Source organism: Physeter macrocephalus, chromosome 1, assembly GCF_002837175.3.
Source record: "Physeter macrocephalus isolate SW-GA chromosome 1, ASM283717v5, whole genome shotgun sequence".
Taxonomy (NCBI): Eukaryota; Metazoa; Chordata; class Mammalia; order Artiodactyla; family Physeteridae; genus Physeter; species Physeter macrocephalus.
The window spans coordinates 90,804,483-90,826,625 of NC_041214.2; the positions used below are offsets into that span (position 1 = coordinate 90,804,483).

At 39.1% G+C, this 22,143-nt stretch overlaps 1 protein-coding gene across 1 annotated transcript in view; it reads left to right on the plus strand.

The window, feature by feature from the left end:
• Positions 1-5,376: 5,376 nt before the first annotated feature.
• The window catches only part of CCDC14 (coiled-coil domain containing 14), a 42,903-nt gene continuing 26,136 nt past the window's right edge, over positions 5,377-22,143 (plus strand). Inside the window, exons 1-7 of the mRNA XM_024120306.3 lie at positions 5,377-5,458; positions 12,092-12,147; positions 12,471-12,543; positions 12,793-12,862; positions 12,955-13,077; positions 21,357-21,593; positions 21,707-21,801. Coding sequence (XP_023976074.2) covers positions 5,429-5,458; positions 12,092-12,147; positions 12,471-12,543; positions 12,793-12,862; positions 12,955-13,077; positions 21,357-21,593; positions 21,707-21,801 — 684 coding nt within the window. The 5' untranslated portion in view covers positions 5,377-5,428. The remainder of the gene's footprint in view (positions 5,459-12,091; positions 12,148-12,470; positions 12,544-12,792; positions 12,863-12,954; positions 13,078-21,356; positions 21,594-21,706; positions 21,802-22,143) is intronic.

The following is a 22,143-nucleotide window of genomic DNA, read 5'->3' on the forward strand; positions in this document are numbered from 1 at the left end:
TGAACAAAGGTTTTCACACTTTAGAGGCGAGCTGACTGGATAAATCCACTGGTCCAACGTACTAAATTACAAAATACTGCCTAGACCAAGCTGAGTTGTTAACCATGATACAAAACTTCGCTATCAGGCTCAAAGGGCTGAGTCCTGAATAATCCTGAGTCTTGGAGCATTCAAGTGGCTGGCAGCCCCAGTGCAATAAAGCAGTCCAAGCGCTGGTTGGTTCATTTATTTACTCAACAATTTAAAAATTCCTACTTTGTGCAAGGCATTGTGCTAGGTATTAGGGATGCTACACTGATTAAGTTTTCTGCTTTCATAGATAATAAATTCTACTTGGGAAGACAGCATTAAATAACTAATCACATAAGTGAAAAGTGATGCTGTAACAGCATAGTATAGGGGCACACGAACTAGGTTGCGGGAGTGGGGTGGAAGGAAAGGCTTTCCTGAGAAAGTAACCAGAGAGCAAACTCAGAAGCCTATGGCTTCAGTTACCACAGATGACTGAGAAATGTGTTTCTGTAGTCCATATCTCTCCACCAAGCTCCAGACTCAAATAACCAGTAGCCTACTTGATATTATTACTTGTATGACTCCAAGGCACTTCTAATCTACATGCCCCAAAATGAGAGTTCCTAGTTTGTAATTTTTTTCATAATAAAATGTTGGGGGGAAATGAGTTCATAAACTTCCCTCCTAAATATCATCTCTCCCACCACCCATCCAGATGCAAACCCTAGAAACCAAGGCCAATGTAAATACCTCCCCTTTGCCTTACTTCCCAAATTTATCACTAAGTCCTGTTCATTTTACCTCCTATGCTTCTCTCACATCTGTTCTCTCACATCTTCCCACACACCGCCCTCCATTCTAGCTACTAACGTATTTCCTCTGGATGATATGGTGGCTTTCTATGAGTCTGATCATGGTAGGAAACAGAAAACACACTCAGCTAGACTTCTAATGACAGAGTTGTGGATGAGGAAACCAACAAGGAGTGTTCAGACACCCAGAGAGTAGCAAAACATTATCACCCTGAAGGGACAAGGGGAGCAAATGTTTTATTGGAGCCTGGAGAGAACTGGAGCCCAGTGGCTTCTGAGTTGTAGTCTCAGAGAGCCAAGGCATCAGCCAGAATGGTGTTAAGAGGGGAGGAATTCTCCAATCTCTCTCCTCTTTCCCTCCTATCTTCTGCCAGGTGACTCCTATTGACTAAACAAAACCTAAAGCTGAAACGCAATTCTGAGTGATGCCATCCTTGCACACAGCTTGTGGGAGCCACGGTGGGCAAAAATCTCCCCGTCCTCCAAATACTGCATATCTGTGCTCTGATCACTGACTGATGTTTCTGATCACAGAGGTGCAGACAAAGAGGTGGGTGGCCACTGTTGTTGCACATCCCTTCATTGTTGTAAGCCCCTCCCCCTCTGGTTGAAGTGACTCATGGGATTTAAAGGGCTGGCACCCCTTCTTCCTCCTTTCATTTTTCTCTTTTTCCTCTTTTGAGAGTCAGACATTAAAGACTGGGATATTCAAAAGCAACTATTGTTGCTATACAGGGAAAATTAGAACGTGACCATGCATGCCCAGGAAAAATCTTAAAGATTCAACACACACACAAAAACTGTTAGAACTAATAAATGAATTCAACAAAGTAGCAGGATACAAAGTCAACACACAAAAATTAGTAACATTCCTGTACAACTAACAATGAACAACCTGAAAAGAAAATTAAGAAATTTCCATGTATGTACAGTATGGAAATTTCCACTATGTATAATATTATACATATTATAATTCCATGTATAATAGCCTTAACAAGAATAAAATACTTAGGAATTAACTTAACCAAGGAAGCGAAAGACTTGTACAATGAAAACTTCAAAACAATGATGAAAGAAATTGACATTAATAAATGCAGCACACCCCATGTTCATGGGTTGAAAAATATTTTAAATGTCACTATTACCCAAAGTAATTCACAATTCCAATCCCTATCACACCCCAGTGCCAGAGATGGAAAAACTCATCCTGAAATTCATATGGAATCTCAAGGTACCCTGAATAGCCAAAACAATCTTGAAAGAGAAGAGCAAAGCTGGAGGAGTTACATTTCCTGATTTCAAACTTACCACAAGGCTACCACAATAAAAACAGTTTGGTACTGGCATAAAGGCAGATAAATAAACCAATGGAATAGATAGAGAGCCCAGAAATAAACCCTTACATACATGGCCAAATAATTTTTGAAGGGTGCCAGGACCATTCAATGGGGAAAGGACAGTCTTTTCAACAAATGATGCTGGGAAAACTGGATATCCACATGCAAAAGAATGAAGTTGGACCCTTACCTAACATCATATATGAGAATTAACTAAAAATGGATCAAAGATCTAAATGTAAGACTTAGAAGTATAGAAATCTTGGAAGAAAACACAGGGCAAATCTTCATGACATTAGATATGCCAATAATTTCTTGGATGTGACACCAAAGACATAGGTAACAAAAGAAAAAAAGGGACAAACTGGAAATTTCATGAAAATAAAAAAACATCATTTTTCAAAAGACAATTTCAACAGAGTAAAAAGGCAACTCACAGAATGGGAGAAAATATTTGCAAATCATATATATGGCAACAGATTAATATCCAGATATGTAGAGAACTCCTAAAAATCAACAACAAAAATACAAAGAACCCAATTTTTAAAAGGGCAAAGGATTTGAATAGACATTTCTCCAAAGAAGATATGGAAATGGCCAATAAGGACATGAAAAGATTCTCAACCTCACTAATCATTAGGGAAATGCAAATCAAAATTACAACGAGATACCACCTCACACCAGTTAGGATGGCTACTATTAAAGAAACAAAAAAATAGGGCTTCCCTGGTGGTGCAGTGGTTAAGAATCCACCTGCCAATGCAGGGGACACGGGTTCGAGCCCTGGTCCAGGAAGATCCCACATGCTGCAGAGCAACTAAGCCCATGCACCACAACTACTGAGCCTGCGCTCTAGAGCCCGTGTGCCACAACTACTGAGCCTGCGCTCTAGAGCCCGTGTGCCACAACTACTGAGCCTGCGTGCCACAACTACTGAAGCCCACGTGCCTAGAGCCCGTGCTCCGCAACAAGAGAAGCCACTGCAATGAGAAGCCCATGCACCGCAACGAAGAGTAGCCCCCACTCGCCGCAACTAGAGAAAGCCCGCGCACAGCAATGAAGACCAAAAGCAGCCAAAAATAAATAAGTAAATTTAAAAAACAAAAAAATAAACAAAAAACAGAAAATAAGTGTTGGTGAGGATGTGGAGAAATTGGAACCCTTGTGCACTGTTGTGAAGTAAATCAGAAAGAGAAAAGCAAATACTGTATGCTAACGCATATATATGGAATCTAAAAAAAAATAAAATGGCACTGATGAACCTAGTGGCAGGGCAGGAATAAAGACGTAGACATAGAGAATGGATTTGAGGACACGGCGGGGGCGGGGGGGGCGTGCCAGGGGGTGAAGCTGGGTCGAAGTGAGAGTGGCATGGACATATATACACTACCAAATGTAAAATAGTTATAGCTAGTGGGAAGCAGCAGCATAGCACAGGGAGATCAGCTTGGTGCTTTGCGAGGACCTGGAGGGGAGGATGGGTGGGAGGCTCAAGAGGGAGGGGATATGGGGATACATGTATGCATATGGCTGATTCACTTTGTTGTACAACAGAAACTAACACAGTATTGTGAAGCAATTATACTCCAGTAAAGATCTATTTTAAAAAAGAAAATATCATAAATCAAAGATGCATTTAATACACCTAACCTACTGAACATCATAGCTCAGCCTAGCCTACATTAAACATGCTCAGACACAGTACACTGTAGAGTATCCATCGTTTACCCTCCTCATTGCGTGGCTGACCGGGAGCTGAGGCTCCCTGCACTGCCCAGCATCATGAGAGAGTATTTTACCTCATATCGCTAACCTGGTAAAAGATCAAAATCCAGAATTCAAAGTACAGTTTCTACTGAACGCATATTGCTTTCATATCATCATAAAGTCGAAAAATCCTTAGTCGGACCATCATAAGTGTGGACTGTCTGTACACAGTTGGAAAAAGTCTAGAAGGGAATGCACCAATGTTAAGAGTGGTGTTCCCTAGGTAGTGGGATCATGGGTGATTTTTATTTCTTATCTATAAGCATGTATTAATTAATACATGCTTTCTTAAAATAAGCAGGTATTAATTAAGAAAAATCAGAATAAGTTTTGACAAGTCAAGTCAACTAAGAAAAACATCTGAATCCTCAGGTGAATATGTTAAACACTTATAGGAGAGGGATGAAGAAGGGAGAGGTTTTCACAATTTAATCTAATTCAAAGCTAAATTTATTAAATACCTAGTTTCCCCAAATCACTCAGTATGAGTGTGCAATATATTGGTGGACAGATTTCAGTTTCTTGGTTATTTTAATTCTAATTAAGACTTTCAAAACGTAGATTTTTTTCCTTTAAAAAAAATGAAATCAATTGGGTTTTTAATTTCTCCCCAACTTGATTTAAAACATTAACCCAAAACTAAATGCCTTAAAAAAACAAAAAGACATTCACATTAAAATTCGTGCAGCATGCCAATGGTAAGGATATTGTTATTCTTTATTAACAGTGATTACCTCCACTGAAGAGTAAACAACTATGCTTGGAAGTAAAACCAAAATCGCAACGAATGAGCGCCGTTCTGAGATCGAGGGCCACAAAATGAAAAATTTGAAACTGCCATCAGAATTACGCAGAGATAACGAGACCGAGGATCGATTTTTATTGATTATCAAGAACAAATACATTCAAAATGGTATACTAAACACCAACAAAAATACAGTCAAAACCCAGAGCCAGAGGAATTCCTTCAGAAACCTGTTCGCCCTCTACCGCAGTCCCTTCCTCTGGTCCCGGCGGGTCCCCTTCGCCACTTCTCCCAGCTGATGCAGGGCAGCGCTCCTCCATGGAAACCCTCGCTGCAGGGACGCAGGACGGAGAACTCAGGTCTCCCAAGTGATCCGAAATCCTGCTCAGGCCAGCGCTCCAGCTGCTCGCCCGGCCCTTCCAGGCGCGGCCTTGCCCCGGCCCCGGCCCCGGCCCCGCCCCGCACCTGGCCACGCCTAGGTCGCCGGAGCTCTGTGCTTCTCTCGCCGTCGGCCGGAGTGTGACGAGTCGGGGCCGGGAGGGCCCTATTGCGCAAGCGCAGGGCGCCGGGCTGCGGGTAGGAGAGGATGTTTGGCTGCGCGCCGGAGACAATGAGGCGCGGCGTTCGGCGGGCTCCTTCCCGGAAGCGGAAGCTCGGGGGGCGGGCCAAGGCGGGCCGGGAGTCCGAGGCGGTTAATTCCTTTTACAAGTGCGGCTGTGCTTCACTCCGTTTGGGCTTTTCTGAAGCTGCGAGAGATGGTCAGGTCCGGATCTCGACCGGGCCAGGTGAGGTCTGCGGACCTGAGGAGTCCACTGTGAGGGTGGAGAGGGACGGAGGGAGTCCTCGGGCCGGGAGACGTGCAGAGCTCCCTGGGACAAAAAGTAAAAACCGAGACAGTGCTGCCGCACTAAAAATAAATGCTGGGAGAGGAGACGAGGCAGGGGTGGGGTGGGGACCTAATCGTAACACCCTAACACAGCCGCTCTGCCCTTAGATGTATATTCTGTTGTAATCGTTGGGGTCCACCTGAGCGCTAACTTTGGTGTGGACCCCGGGTTCGTGTTCAGCCTCCGCCGCTGGCTGGGTGACTTGACCACTCGGAGTCTCAGGACGTTGTTGCATCAACTACAGGTTCTCGGCTTTTCCAACAAGTGCTGCTACTAGCTGGATCTTCCGTTACAGTTGCTGGTATTTTACTACTAGTTAAAAAAAAACCCACACAACTCTCCAAGTTAGTGTCCCTGCATTTAGCCTTACCCCTCCTCAAATGCACACCCCTCATCGATTCTCTTTTCTGCTTAAAATCCAGCTCTGGAACACTTCTTTCTGGTTTTTTTCCAAGATAAAATCTCAGTTCTTTGGCCTGTCCACACAGCCGTATTTCGATCGGGCCCGTGCATTCCTTACCAGCTTCCACCCCCATTCCAGGAATACCCAGAGCTCTTCACCTGTGTGTTCTCCAGTGCCCTGGGCGCCCGTGTTCTCTCAGGCCTCTGTGCCTTTGCCCTTTGTTCTGCCTAGAATGCCCTTCTCTGCCTGAAATCTCTACTTTCCGTCTCTTGTCCCTCAGCTCAAGGACCACTTTCAGAAGTCTTGTCTAACACTCTCACATTTCCATCGTTTGGGTGCCCCTCAGCGCCCCTTTTGTGCCCTTGCTACCTTGCTAACCCTTATCAAGCCATTTTGCAGCCTAGAGACATTGCTCGGCTTCCTCCGCTACTAAACAGTTTACCTCTGTATTTTCAGGTATGCGGTCAACCAATAGGAATCCGTCAGTCCTCACTCAGACCCTCTACTTAGAGTGATCTTACTCCTCCTTAAGTATATCCACACACGCATCCCTTTGTTTGATCTTCCTTCATTTATCAACTCACTTTTAATGCTATCTTCCCCATTAACGTGAATTTTACATTTTTTTTTTCAAAACCTGGCTCCAGATTTTCTTCATGAGTACTTCCAGAGCAGCCCCACCCTTAGAGATCTTTCTTTTATATTGAATGAACGCAGAATATGTGCAGTCAGCAAGGGGGAAAAACATGGTTTTTGTAGTCACAGTCACCTCCGGATTCAAATTCCAATCTGCCACTACTGTCATAGTGATAGTAAGCAAAGTACTTTTTATTGCTCTGAGCCTCCTTTTCCTTATCTATAACATAGGTGTAAAATTCTGCCTCAAAGAGTCTGGGAGATTAAATGAGAGAACCTGATAAAACATCTGTTTCACACTTGGCATAAATTGTGCAACACAATTTAGCCCCCTTAAAAACAGTTTATTACCATCTCAATGATAATAATAGCAGCTAACATTTGGGTAGCACTACTACAGATATTACATATAATTTCTTATTTAATCTCCACAATAGTCTTAGGAGGTAGCTAACACTCCTCATTTTATTGATGAGGAAATTGAGGGATGGAGACTTCAGCTAACTTCCCTACGGTTACGCAACTGGTTAGCAGTGGAGACAGAATTGAGACCCACATAACTGGTGCCAGAGTCCATTCTTTTAAACATTACTCTTTTAAACATCTCTTAGATATATGACTTTGAACAAGCCACCTTTGTGAAATTTAGGTTCCCATCTCACAGAAGTAATAGCAACTCACAGGGTGTGGATTAAGTGGAAATGAAAGGCTTTAGTACACTAAATTATTCCACAAATATAATTTTATCTTGCAGTTGTTGGTAGGAGATATGACTCCTAAGAAATATTTACAATTTTCTCAAATAGCAAAGTAGAAAGTTTAATGATAATACTTAGCGGGAGTAAATGTGAGATAAAGCAAACTGATTCTGTCATGCATTGCCATTTGGGGCACTTGTTTTGGAAAGTGGTTTTGCAGTTTGTATCTAGGTGCTTTAAACAACTAATAACCTGTTATCAAATAATTAAGCTTTTAATCTTGAATGTGAAAGGCTATTTTCAGTATATGAAAACATTTATTTCAGGTTTGTTTTTTGACTGTGAAAAATATGAAGCAAACCAAGGGCACATTATATTACTTCCACTCAAGGAAATACTATACAACCATTAAAAAATTTGAAGACTATGTTAATATGGAAAAAGACTTAAAAGTAAAAACACAAGACTCAAAATTGCAACTATCTAGTCATGATGACTAGATAAATAATCCATATGAAGCCCCAGTAGCAAATAGCACAGCTATTGCCTAGGTCTTGGTTTTTAAATACTGTTGTCTACGAAAAGGAACCATGACTTTTGGGAGAAATGGTCAACTCTAGGGCCGAGACCTAGATATATAAAAATAAAATGGAAACAACAGAGTGAAAAGGCAACTTATAGAATGGGAAAAGAATTTGTAAACCATATGTCTGATAAAGGGTTCATAAACAAAATATATAAGGAACTTCTACAACTCAACAGCAAAAAACCAAATAACCTGATTGAAAAATGGGCAAAGGACTTGAATAGGCATTTCTCCAAAGAAGACGTACAAATGGCCAACAGGTATATGAAAAGATGGTCAACATCACTAATCAAGGAAATGCAAATCAAAACCACAATGAGATATCACCTCACACCTGTTAGGATAACTATTATTTTAAAAAGCACAAAACAACAACAGCAAAAACAATCCAGAAAATAACAAGTGTTGGTGAGGATGTGGAGAAATTTGAATCTTTGTACACTTGTTGATGGGAACGTAAAAGGGTGCAGCCGCTATGAAAAACAATATGAAGTTTCCTCAAAAATTAAAAATAGAACTATCATGTGACACAGTAGTCCCCCTTTGGATATTTATCCAAAAGAATTAAAAACAGGATCTTGAAGAGATATTTGCACTCCTGTGTTCATGTAACATTATTCACAATAACCAAGATGTGGTAACAACCTAAATGTCCATTGATGGATTAGTGGATACACAATGGCATGTTATTCAACCTTAAAAAAAGGAAGGAAATCCTGCTATATGCAACATGAATGAACCTTGAGGATACTATGCTAAGTGAAATAAGCCAGTCACAGGGCAAATATTGCATCATTCCATTTATATAAGGTATCTAAAAATAGTCAAACTCATAGAAGCAGAGAGTAGAATGGTAGTTGCCAGGGGCTGGAGGGAGGAGGAAATGGAGAGTTGCTATTCAATGAGTATAAACTTTTAATTATGCACGATGAGTAAGTTCTAGAGATCTGCTATAATCATCATACTATAGTTAACAATACTATGTTGTGCACTTAAAAGTTTGGTAAGAGGGTAGATTTCATGTTACCACAATGAAAAAAAAAACTGGATCAGGTTATTGTAAGCAATAGCCAAAAAAATAATGGGGACATGTTAAAAAGATACAGGAGCCGGTTTGAAAACACTCCTGCTGACAGAATCTGGGACAATTTGAGCATTAGTATAAATAATGATAATAATGCATCATAACCCGTTAAGTAAAATAGGAATCAGTAAGTCCATACTAACAAATGAAGAAGTACTTCACTAAGGTTGAATGCCAGCTAATAAATGTAGAAGGAATGATGTAAGTTAGAAAAACATTTGACAAAGGATTAAGGCAAGAATCCTCAATGGATGCTACTGGATGAAAGTTTGATTAATAGGATGTCTGTGTAATTTCAAAGTATCTCCCCACAAAATGCTTAATATTTACAAAAGTAAAAATAGTAACCTTGTAGTGAAATCTCTGATAGGCACCATCTTTAATCAAACTTAACATCACCAGTAATGGGACAGACTGACATCATATGCCTGCTCATATTGTATTGAGAAGGATACAACATCCCTTTTGTGGTATTCCTGCCAAAAAAGCACAACCTGAAACTAATCATGGAAAAGCAGACAAGTCTAAATGTCCAGAGGGACATTCTACCAAAGTAACTGCTCATACTCTTTAAATATGTCAAGGCTGTAAAAGACAATGAATGACAACCCGAGGATCTGTTCCAGATTAAAGGAGGCTAAAGAGATAGGACAACTTAAAATGCAGCATATGATCCTCGATTGGATGGGGGCCAGAATTTTTTTTCTATAAAGTACAGTGTTGGGATAATTGGCAAAATGTGAATAAGATCTGTAGATTAGATTATAGTATGGTTTCAGTGTTAATTCCCTGATTTTGATAATTATACTTTGGTTATATGAGAGAGTGACCTTGTCCTTAGGAAGTATTTAGGAATAAATATTTTTTTATAAATTTATTTTATTTATTTATGTTTGGCTCCGTTGGGTCTTCGTTGCTGCGCACGGGCTTTCTCTAGTTGCAGCGAGCAGGGGCTACTCTTCATTGCAGCGCGCGGGCTTCTCATTATGGTGGCTTCTCTTGTTGTGGAGCACGGGCTCTAGGCACGTGGGCTTCAGTAGTTGTGGCACAAGGGCTTAGTTGCTTCCCGGCATGTGGGATCCTCCCGGACCAGGGCTCGAACCCGTGTCCCCTGCATTGGCAGGCGGCTTCCCAACAACCACTGCTCCACCAGGGAAGTCCCAGGAATAAATATTTAAATATAAAGTGGTATCATGTCTGTAACTTAATCTGAAATGGTTCAGACAAAAAGTAATTATATACATTTTCGTTGAGAGAGAACATGGCAGATGTAGCAAAATATCAACAGTTGGGGAATCTTGGTGACATGTATACAATTATTTGTACTATTATTTCAAAATAAAGAATACAAAATAAATTTGAAGGAAATGTGTCAGTATGATACTGTTACAGGGTGCTTTATTTTGGTTAATTTTCTTTACCTGGTTTTCTGTAATATAATGTGTGTGTTTTTTGGAGAAATACTGTATATAATCTTACAATTATGCCATTATTTATCTCAGATAGTATACTAATTTTAATTTTGAAAGATAATTATTGTGGTAGTTGTGTTTAGACCTAGCAGCACAATGGTTTGGCTTTTTATTGCGGTCCTGGCCAGGACACCGACATAGATATTGTGAAAGGAAAGACCCTGAGGGGGTCATGCAGGGGCCAGTGGAGCTATGTTACATGGGATCTTACTTCCGCCAATGTTGGTTCTCACGGCTGGCTTTATGACTCCATCATATTCTAAGTTATCTTAAGGAGAAGTAAAACTTTTTATCAACCCAATTTAAAAAAATGTATTCTCAGTAGCATTCTTAGAAGGAGAGTGTACATATTCAAGCAAATAATAGAATATTGTATAACTCCAGAAAGTTTAATAGTTAGTGCTCAAAGCTGTCTTGGGATGAAATATGTAAACATGTCAAGAAAAATCCTAAGTGTAATTGCCAACAGTGACTACACCTGAAGGCTAAAATGAGGGAGTGAGTAGGGAATTTAATTGTGTCTTTTAAAAGTTATATTTTGAATAAAGATTATATTTATATGATATAAAGTTTTTAAGATATAAAAAGGTATACCATGGAAAGTCCCTTCCTTCTCTGTCTCCCAGATTCTGTTTCCCTCCCTGGAGGCAACTACAATTAACTGTTTCTTTTATAACTCTCAAGGTATTGGATGCATGTAGAAGCAAATTTTTTTTCTTTATTCTACACAAAAGGCAGCCCACCTAAGGTATTTTTTAAATAAAAAATTAAAAAACAACATATGAGTTTAAAAAGAAAGATTGAGAGAATGAGATATAGATAAAGAGGAATGGTAGAGTTTTCATGTGCTAGTCTTGTCAGGCATTCTAAAGAACGTGGATAAATAGAATCAGAGTTATGGACTCTGCCCTGTATCTTGAATTAACTTGTATGTTTTGAAGAACTGGGGAATGTAGAACATGTTCAGCAGTTGAGTATAGTCCAAACTTAGTATAGTAGATACTTATGATTAAAATAATATCTCAACTTCATTTTCAGCTTAAATAGACTTAAGACACAAATGTATGTGTTGCTTGCTTGACATTCTATATAGAACAAATAATTTATTTATAAGAGTTCAATTGTAATTGTGGGTTTTATTAAAAATTAATAGCGTGGTACATATATAAAATGGAGTATTATTCAGCCTTAATAAGGAAGGAAATTTTGTACATGTTACAACATGAAGATATTGTGCTAAGCAAAATAAGCCAGTCACAAAAGGACAAATAGTGTATGATTACATTTATATGAACTTCCCAGAATAGCCAATTAATAGCAACAGAAAGTAGAAGGGTGGTTACCAGGTGCTTAGGGGAGGAGGGGATGAGACGTTAATGATTAATGGGTACAGAATTTCAGTTTGGGAAGATGAAAAAGTTCTGGAGATGGATGGTGGTGATGGTTGCTCAGCAATGTGAATGTATTTAATGCCACAGAACTGTATACTTTAAAATGGCTAAAATGGTACATTTTATTTTATGTGTTTTACCACAGTAAAAAAGGGAATGGAAACGATTAATAACATTTTAGGTTTTGTCCAAACAGCATACTGAGAATGTCATAGAAAAAATATTTGTATATATACTACAATATAATGCATTATGTCATAGGTATTATCTTCAGGAAAGCACACTGGACCTGCTAAATTAACAAATGGAAAGAAAGGGTAAGTACGTAAAGAAGTTTACAGCTTCAGGAAATGTCAACAGATTTTCAAGTGTTTGGGCTAGACTAAATTTTTCCTACCCCAAAGAACTAGATGGGTCTCTACCTTCACAAAAGTCTGGGGAGGAACCTTTCATATCTTACCCATGTTGATCATTTTAGTCTTTACAATCTTCACAAAGTCCTGCATAAATCCATCTTTTACATGGTTGGACAAACTTTCTTATCCAACCTTCGCTGGAAAGAGAATGTCTATTTATAATATATTTTGTGAAAAAAACTTTTTGTGTCATATGTAAAGACATTAACAAACTTGTTTTCTAGGACCCATTTGAGAAAGATACCCCGTTTTAATGCAGATTCTGGCTATCCCACTCATTCTGATTCAGAAAGTCAGGTAAGAGTAAACTGAATAGATACAATATATGCTATTTTAATTAGTTTTCAGGTAAAAGCTAAGAAGTGGGAATAAAAATTCAAAGGTAAATATTAATTGCTCTAATGAAGAATGAAGACTTTTTGCTTTAAAACAAGTCTTGTACCAATAATAAATTGCTTCTAAATAAGGAAATTTTTAAATTACAGAATTTTTTTTTCCTGCATTAAAATTTTGTGTACAAATTTCTAAATGACTTTCTCCTTGCAGACTGAAACTGTACAAGGGCTTGATGGTTGTGCTTCTTTGCTGCGGGACATTTTGAGAAATGAAGATTCAGGTTTTATTTTTTAAATGCTTCTTTGCTGATCACCTTTTCTCAATTAAGTAGTTCTCTTAATGCTAATGAATTTTTGTTTTAATTATTAGTAGGTTCAGAAATAGCATATTCAGAAAATAGATATAACCCCAGACCTGTAGAAAGCAAACGATATGGATCTAAAAAGAAAGGACATGAAAAACATACTGTACCTTCTGTAGTCCGGAAGGAAATTTGTAAGTATTTTTTCTCTTATATATTTAAATATAATACTTAATTCTAGGGGTTTTGATAAATTATTGGGATTATGCAGTTGGATTCATTTTAATAACATTGGTTATTCAGGTGTGTGTGTGTGCTTGTGCTTTTTTTTCCCTCTATTCAGTTTCTAAACACTGAGTAGTTACTTTCCCAAGAAGAAAAGTAGGAAAAAAAAAGTGGCTAGGTTTGTAGGAGGAAAGGTTCAAACTCACTTTGACATTTGGGAGGTATATAGAGTTATCTTTGTTCTCCCTGCCCCTTGTTTTCATAGATATTCACAAATTGGTTGGGTTTCATGTGTATATTTATTGTTTTAAAAATACTTTATGTATATATATATTTTTTAAGTAGGTTCAATAGCTCAATTTTTGAGCTGCACAGTTAGAAGACATGGTAATAAGAAGGTAAAATTCCAAGTTAGATAAGATATGTAAGGAAAGAAGGCCTGCCACTGACTGATGGTGACTGTGGCCAAGGATGTTTTATACCCTCACAGTTAATCTTGCTGACTTAATTAAGTGTAATAATTCAGCAAGCAGTTTAGAATAATCAAGTTTTGATTAGGTTGTTCCATAGAGGCCTATAGAACAAGATAGCCCAAAATGGAAATGAAAAAGTCCATAATGGGGCTTCCATGGTGGTGCAGTGGTTAAGGGTTCGATCCCTGGTCCAGGAAGATCCCACATGCCATGGAGCAACTAAGCCTGTGCGCCACAACTACTGAGGCTGTGCTCTAGAGCCTGCGAGCCACAACTACTGAAGCCCGTGCGCCTAGAGCCCATGCTCCGAAACAAGAGAAGCCACCACAACGAGAAGCCCGCGCACCGCAACTAAGAGTAGCCCTCACTCATTGCAACTAGAGAAAGCCCGCATGCAGCAACGAAGACCCAACACAGCCAAAAATAAATAAATAAAATAAATAAATTTATTTAAAAAGAAAAAAATAAAAGTCCGCAATGGGAATTCAGATGGTCAAGCATGGAGCCAGCTAGTTCCACAGTTCAGGTGGGCCAAAAATGTTAACACAGCAGTGCACGCTTAGATTCAGCATAGGCAAGGAGTGAAGTCTAGAAAATTATCTACAGCAATAGCCCTGGGTATTAAGAGATCAGGATCCAGGCAAAGAGGCTGAGAAAACGAGGGCAGAACATTCATAGGACTAGAGGTTGATGTTGCGGGTGGTCCTGAGTCAGAGAACTAAGGCAGAGGAAACAACTTACTAACCTATCTTGGAGGCCAGTCGCATTTAGCCTCGTATTGTCTTGACCTGCTCTGCTCAAGATGGCAGTCTGTAGCCAAATGTGGCCACTGAACATTCCAAGTATGGCTAGTACAACCAAGGAGCTGAATTGTAAATGTTATTTAATTTTACTTTAATTTTAATTTGAAAACTGGTACCTGATCCAGTTATTAGAAAACTTTTAAGTATGTTTGGAATAACTTGGGTACATGAATCTACTTTTTTCAACTGTAAATTTTATTAAATCTAATACAGATAAAGGATTTCTAATGAAAATTTACCATCCAGATTGAGATGTGCTTAATAGTAAAATACATAGTATGCTTAGAATATTTAATGCAAAAAATAAAATATCTTAATGTTTAATGTTAATTACATATTGAAATGTTAACATTTTGGCTATATTGATTTGAATAAAACATGAAAGGGCTTCCCTGGTGGCGCAGTGGTTGAGAGTCCGCCTGCTGATGCAGGGGACACGGGTACGTGCCCTGGTCCGGGAAGATCCCACATGCCGCGGAGCGGCTGGGCCCGTGAGCCATGGCCGCTGAGGCTGCGCATCCGGAGCCTGTGCTCCACTACGGGAGAGGCCACAGCAGTGAGAGGCCCGCGTACCGCAAGAAAAAAAAAAAATTAATTTTACCCATTTTTAATTTTTTTAATATTGCTACTGGAAAATTTAAAATTGCATATATGCTTTACATTATATTTCTATTGGACAACATTGGTTTAAACCAGGGTCAGCCAGTTTTGCTTTATAAATAATGTTTAGTCATTTATTTTATAAAGTTTTATCAGAGCACAGCCATACTAATTCATTTATGTATTTTCTTCTTTTTTAAAAAGTATTTATTTATTATTATTATTTTTTTTTGGCTGCATTGCATCTTAGTTGCGGCACACTGGATCTTTGTTGAGACACATGGGATCTTTTGTTGTGATCCGCGGGTTCTTCATTGTGGTGTGCGGGCTTCTCTCTGGTTGTGGTGTGCAGGTTTTCTCTCTCTACTTGTGGTGCGTGGGCTCCAGGGTGCGTGGGCTCTGTAGTTTGCGGCACGTGGGCTCTCTCCTTGAGGTGCTCAAGCTCAGCAGTTGTGGCACGCAGGTTCAGTTGCCCGGCGGTACGTGGGATCTTAGTTCCCTGACCAGGGATTGAACCCACGTCGCCTGCATTGGAAGGCGGATTCTTTACCATGGACCACCAGGGAAGTCCCTCATTTATGTATTTTCTATGGCTACTTTTGTGCTGCAGTGGCAGAGTTGAGTAGTTGTGACAGAGACAGTCGGCCCTGCTAAGCGTAATATGTTTATTCTCTAGCCTTTTAAGAAAAAGTGTGCTAACCCCTGGTCTAATTCTTAAAGTAGACGCCTATTTTGGGGGCCCAGTGGACAAAGAAAGGAGTGGTAGTGCCATCTACCTATTCCTCCTATTCCTTTTTTCTCAAGCCAGGTTATTTTTTGTCCAGGGCACCCTTCCTCAGGGAACTCTCATTTAAAATGTACATGGCTGGCAATGGTGTCGTGGTAGCAACTTAACTGTTTGTTATCAGAGTTCCAACAGAAAATAGATGGCTGCACTCAAATTAAGATAGTTCTAAGATGGTTTATTTACAAAGAAACTCATTACAAAGGTGTGACTAGAGTATACGGAAACCACAAGGCATTGTGCTAGCCCAGTGCTAGCAGCAGGAACAGAGCTTTTATTATCCTTAGGCCTTAAGGAATGAGGTGAGGAAGAGGGTACTGGGACTCAAGAGATACTGTTGTGTAGAGTAGGCTGCTTGAGAAGAGCAGTGACAAAGCCAGCCCAAGGTGGCCTCATAGAGAGGGAGTTGGGAATAAATACTTTGAATTCATGCTTCTTCCTTTCCTTGATAATGCTGAGACTCCCATTGGATTGGACCCAACTGGAACCCTGTTGTATATCTGGTCTGGGATTTGATTTTCATTCTTACAACTAATAATTTAGCCTTACTGTGTCATGCATGTTGACAGGAGACATGAGACTCTGGGTCAGAGACAAAGGACTTTATTATTCATGCACATCAGCATATTTGTGTTGGTTCTCCCTCGCTGCCATTTCCCACTGGGATCATGGGATGGACCCAGGTGGATGCTGCACATGCTGTAGGTTTAAACTTCAGCTGATGACCTCTGAGCTTGGGGAATCCACTGATTTTGTAGTAAGCAGTAAGCAAGCCTGTACTTGTCTCAGGGGAATCATTGCCTTATCCCTCAAAGTTGCTCAGTACAAACACAACCCTAAGAAATGGCCCAGGTAAAGAGCTTAGGTCAAGGCCTTACTTTTTAGGTAGACCCAGCAAGACACGTAGGAGGAAGAGACCCATGAAGGAATGTCTCTTAACAATGTAATCCATACAGATTAGCATCCCAGAGAGAGCAGAGCAGGGTGGAGATGGGTAGAAGACAGGTTTGAGGAAACAAATGAGAGATCTAGCATTCTGGGTCCCTGGCGTTAAATTCTTCTGTGGATTAGAGTCAGATCAGCAGTTCTGGCCCGTGATCAGGATATAATATTCTTATTGTCATTTCCCCTACACTTTCATCCTCAGAAGGAAGGACCTATATCCCATAGGACAGTCTCCTTTAGGGTTGCAGTATTAGAAGTTGTTCTATTGACTTACTCCTAAGGTTGACTCTTCAGAAGCAGAAGCCTCTTTCCCTTTGCTTAAATTACTCTTTTTTAGTTTACCAAACTGTAGCACTGTGTAGAAAGGATCATCTTTTTTTTCTTTTTTGTGGATAGCAGCTGTTAACCAGTACAAGGTTTTTGCTCTGTTGGCACAGTGCTCAAAATACACAAAAACCAAACTCAGCACTTGCTTTCTTTTCCATCTCTCCATAAGTGAGATAATCATAACTAGAACTTTAGGAATCTATTACAGCATGTTAACTGGTATCTATGTATCATTTTAACTTTAGCATACATTATCTTACTATTTGGTGTTAACTGTCTTCTGGGGCTTGGGCTCCTTACTTTCTGTCTGGTACCTGCCTGATCACTGAGCGTCTGTGGAGTCACGCTCACCCACCCTGTTGCATACTGGGAGGAAGGAGGCAGAAAGGCAGTTCCAGAAATGCATTGAGAGCTTGCTTGAGAGTGCTCCTGACACTCAAAGAAAAAAGACATTTTTTTAATAAGCAACTTTTTACATTTTGATAACTGTGTTGAATGCTGTGGGCACGTGACCTACTTTCAGTATCATGTATCTATTTCTGCCCTCACCTTGGGGAAATAAACTGCTACAGGCAGAATATTTTGAGCTTTGATTGCCCTTATCAAGGCCAGGTGTTCTTTTACGTATTTCACATTATAATAGGCATCCAGCAGCTCTTATCCGCAGTAGATGTCTGTTCTGTATTTGGGTGGCAGGAATTATCTTACCTGTCAGACAATGCTTGTACATCCAAGCAACAGTGCTGTACAGCAGCTAAAATTCAAGGACAGAAAAAGTTTTGTGGACTGAATAAATAGTTATCAACTGACACCAATTAGGCATTGCTGTCCTAAGCTGTTTGGTAAAGTGTTTATGTAGGGTGCTTTGTTATAGTGAACAAGAGCAAGAAAATATACTTCATTTGTATTTGTGTAGGCTTATTTTGTTGGTGGTGGTGTTTTTTTGTTTTTTGTTTTTTTTGTGGTACGCGGGCCTCTCACCACTGTGGCCTCTCACGTTGCGGAGCACAGGCTCCGGACGCACAGGCTCAGTGGCCATGGCTCACGGGCCCAGCTGCTCCGCGGCATGTGGGATCCTGCCGGACCGAGGCACAAACCCGTGTCCCCTGCTTCGGCAGGCGGACTCTCAACCACTGCGCCACCAGGGAAGCCCTGTTTTATTTTTAATTTTAAAATTATGTATCCATTTATGGTTTTTAACTTGTCTTAGGTAATTTGCTTTAAGATTTTGTCTCTTAAATACAGATATACAACATTCTCAGTAGAGTTTCACATAGAGTGAATTAATAAAGGAGCAAAGTAAGTCATGTTAATTCTAAAGCTTTGAATTTTAAGAAGTGTTTGAGGTTTATTAATTTATGTTGGATGATGCCATCTGCTGGCAAAGGCATAATATTGTAGCTCAGCTTTATCAGAGATTGTGAAAACCATCCCTTGAAAAGTGAATGAGTGCCAATGCTTGGGAACTATGAGTGTAAAATCTGAGAATTCCTCAAACCAGACAATTCTTATCTTATGGGACCGAAAGAAACCCAGGAGCAGAAGAGAGACCTAGGAATCAGGAGGAAAGGAAGAGCAATGTGCTGGATGGCCGTGGGCTGCCTGTGATCTCACCCTTCATCATTTTAGATTTCAAAGTTAAACTATTTTAGGAGGATACTTTTCCATTTGATTTATTATAAAATTGTATTTCCACTAAGAAATAATTTTTTTTTACAGAAATGTTTATTAACCAATTTGTTAGCTCATATATTCAGAGAGTTAAGAATAATTGTTACTGCATGTCCCCTCAGAGGGGACACGGTTAGAGATATTTTATTGATAGCAGTTGGGAAGATGTGTGAATATGAAATATTTATTTGTCCGTATTAAGACTTTGTAGCCATTTGGTAATAGATATAACATTTATTGAGTTCTCACTATGTGCTAGACATTGATACTTTACATGTGCTATTTACTTTTCACAACAATCTTATGAAATAGGTAATGCTCTTATCATCATTTTTCTGATGAGGAAGAGGGGGCCAAGAGAGGTTGAATAATTTGCCAGAAGTTATTCAGCTAGTAACTGTTAGAGCCAAGGAAGTATGTTCACAGCAATAGATTATCTCAAAAGGAAGAGTATAGCCCAAGTCAAAATGGAAGCATCCAATATCTCCAACCATTTTCATAGTTAAATATTAATTTAGTAGTATTTTTCTATCTTTATTGGTTATAATATTTCATCTGCCTTTAACTTTTTGCTTTTACTTGTAAGTTTTATGCTTTTAGCGATGTTTTTATTTTCAATAAACTGTATATGTATTTGGCGAATTCCATACCATTTTTAAAAATTTAACTGTTTTCACTTTTTAAATAATTAAGGAGTAACTTTCCTAAAGCAAATGCATAAATCTCAATAAATTTTTGCATATGTGGTACACCCATATAGTCACCACCCAGATGAAAATATAGAACATTTTCAGTACCCTACCAGGCTCCTACCCCTCAGTATTCTCACTACCACCTATCTCCTCATCCTTGAGTAACCACTTTTCTGACTTCTATCTCCATTGGATAGTTCTGTTATCTTTGAACTTCATGTAAATGCAGTTGTATACTATGTAGTCTTGTGTCTGACTCTCACACATCATATCTGTTAATTTCATATAGGTAGTTTGAGTATATCAGTAATTTGTTCTTTTCCATTGCTGTATAGTTTCAGATGACTATACCACAATTCATCCATTTCTACTATTCATGGCTATTTGGGTGTTTTCAGTTTTTGGCTACTGCAAATAAAGCTGTTGTGAACATTCTCGTACGCATCTTTAAGTACAGGGGTCTCCAACTCCTCTGCCCGCAGCCTGTTAGGAACCAGGATGCACAGCAGGAGGTGAGCCACAGGCGAGCCAGCAAAGCTTCCTCTGCTGCTCCCCATGGCTCCCCATGGCTCCCCACCGCTCCCCATCGCTCTCATTACAGCCTGAACCATCCCCCCTGTCCCCTGGTCTGTGGAAAAATTGTCTTCCACGAAACTGGTCCCTGGTGCCAAAAAGGGTGGGGACCACTGTTTTAGTAGACATAAACACTCATTTCTGTTAGGTATATACCCAGAAGTGTAATTGCTGTGTCATAGAATATATATTTAGCTTTGGTAAGCTTTTGCCAAAAGCTATATATTTTTCTAAACTTATTTTGTACTCTGATAACCTATGATCTACCAAGAACACTCTCATTTCTATTAATAGTCTTTAAAAAAACATTTGGGAAGGGGATCTTATTAGACAAAGAAATAGATTTTGATAGTGATCTATAGAGTAGTGCTATGTAGAAAACTTGTTTTTCATGTATTAGTTTATTAATACCAAGTTTCTACTTTGTACTGCTTGGTACATAGATTAATACAAGACTCGGTGGGAGAAAGTAATGAAGTATAAATACAGTCCTGCCTAAAGAAGCTTATAGTTTAGTCAGGTAGACAAGAGAATGAAAGATAAGCAATATAGTACAGTATGCAAGTGATATATGATTTGTATAGACAATATGTGCTCTGGGATGGTGAAGAGCAGTCACTAGGCTAGAATGACTAGAAAAGGCTTCGTGGGAGAGAGAAGCCTTCAGATGAGCTTTGGTGAGTAGGTAGAATTGAATTGGAAAGAATGGTTCATCATGAGTAATGTTTTCGGAAAGTGAGAAAAGCTTGTTTTAGGTGTCTAAAATGGCCTGACTGGAATGAAAAATTTCTTAGTTGAGGGTGATGGGAAGATGGTTGGAAAAGTATGTCGTGGTTAAGCTTTGGAGACTTTAAATGTCAGGTTAAGGTCTTGTCTGAGAGCCCAATGTATAGATTAAATCTACTTTTATTCTCACTCTTAAAAGCTCTGATTTATTTATCATTATTATTATTTTTATTATTATTGTCAAAGCATCAGAATTGTACAAGGTATCTGTCTTTTCTATTGCATTTCCCCGCTCAAGAGCATGAACTGGACAAGGAGCAAGGTGAAAGAGTTTTACTGGATTTTAGAGAAGTAACCCCCCTAAGAGAGGTCTTTATAATTGGAGAGATTTTATTAGTAGTAGTTTATTAGTAGTGTTTAATAAAGATTTTAAAGACATAGTGTAGATGATTTTTGACTGGAGAACCTAATTCATTACTTACTTTAAAAAAATCATTTGAGGTGATTTTCTTTAAGGGTGATAGCGGTAAAGCTGTTCTGTAAAGTATGTGATAAATTGAGCTACTTCTGAGAGTCCTTTTTTCCCTAATATCTCATGGTAAAGGTTTTTGAAGAATCGTATTTCAAGAACTTTTTCCCCTTCTTCCACTTTAGTATCTTCAGATAATAAGAAACAGATTCCTAATGATGCTTCTGCTGGAAGTGAAAGAGACTCATCAGATATACCGCAAAATTGGTCACTACAAGATCATTATAGAATGTATTCACCCATAATATACCAAGCCCTCTGTGAGCATGTGCAGACTCAAATGTCACTGATGAATAACTTGGCTTCAAAGAACCGCCCTAAAGGAATTCCTACTGCACCTTGCCACACTGTGTCTGGTTCTGGTTAGTATGAATGACGTTTTAAAAAGCATGATTATAAGCTCTAATTAAGTTGCCTGGTAATTATATAAGCAGTCTGAGATGTGAATGGCTTTTTTTTCCCTTTTCCCTTTTAGAATCTCAGGCATCTCCATATTCTAATTATAGCTTATCCACCTCTACCCCAGTCCAGTTACCTCAGCAACCACCCTGTCCTCCAGTGGTTCATTCTGTGAGTACAGTTTATATACTATATAAGTAGTAATTTGCTTTTAGACATTGTCATCTTGAGAGAAAATTGAATTTGCTGATTGTATCTTAATGCCCTAGGATGTAAAGACCAATTATTTTTTCAAGTTATTTTTTATTAGAAAAGTTTTACCTATTAATTGGGGGAGGGGGAAAGGGAAAGAGATTACTAGAAAAAAGAAATCACCCATACCTACCACCCAGGCATAATTGCTGTTAACACGTTGATAGAGCATGTTCCAGTTATTTAATTCTCTGTGTAGGTTTTGTTTTCTGGTTTTAATTTGTTAAGTTAGTTTTTAAAAATATCATCATAATTAAATTT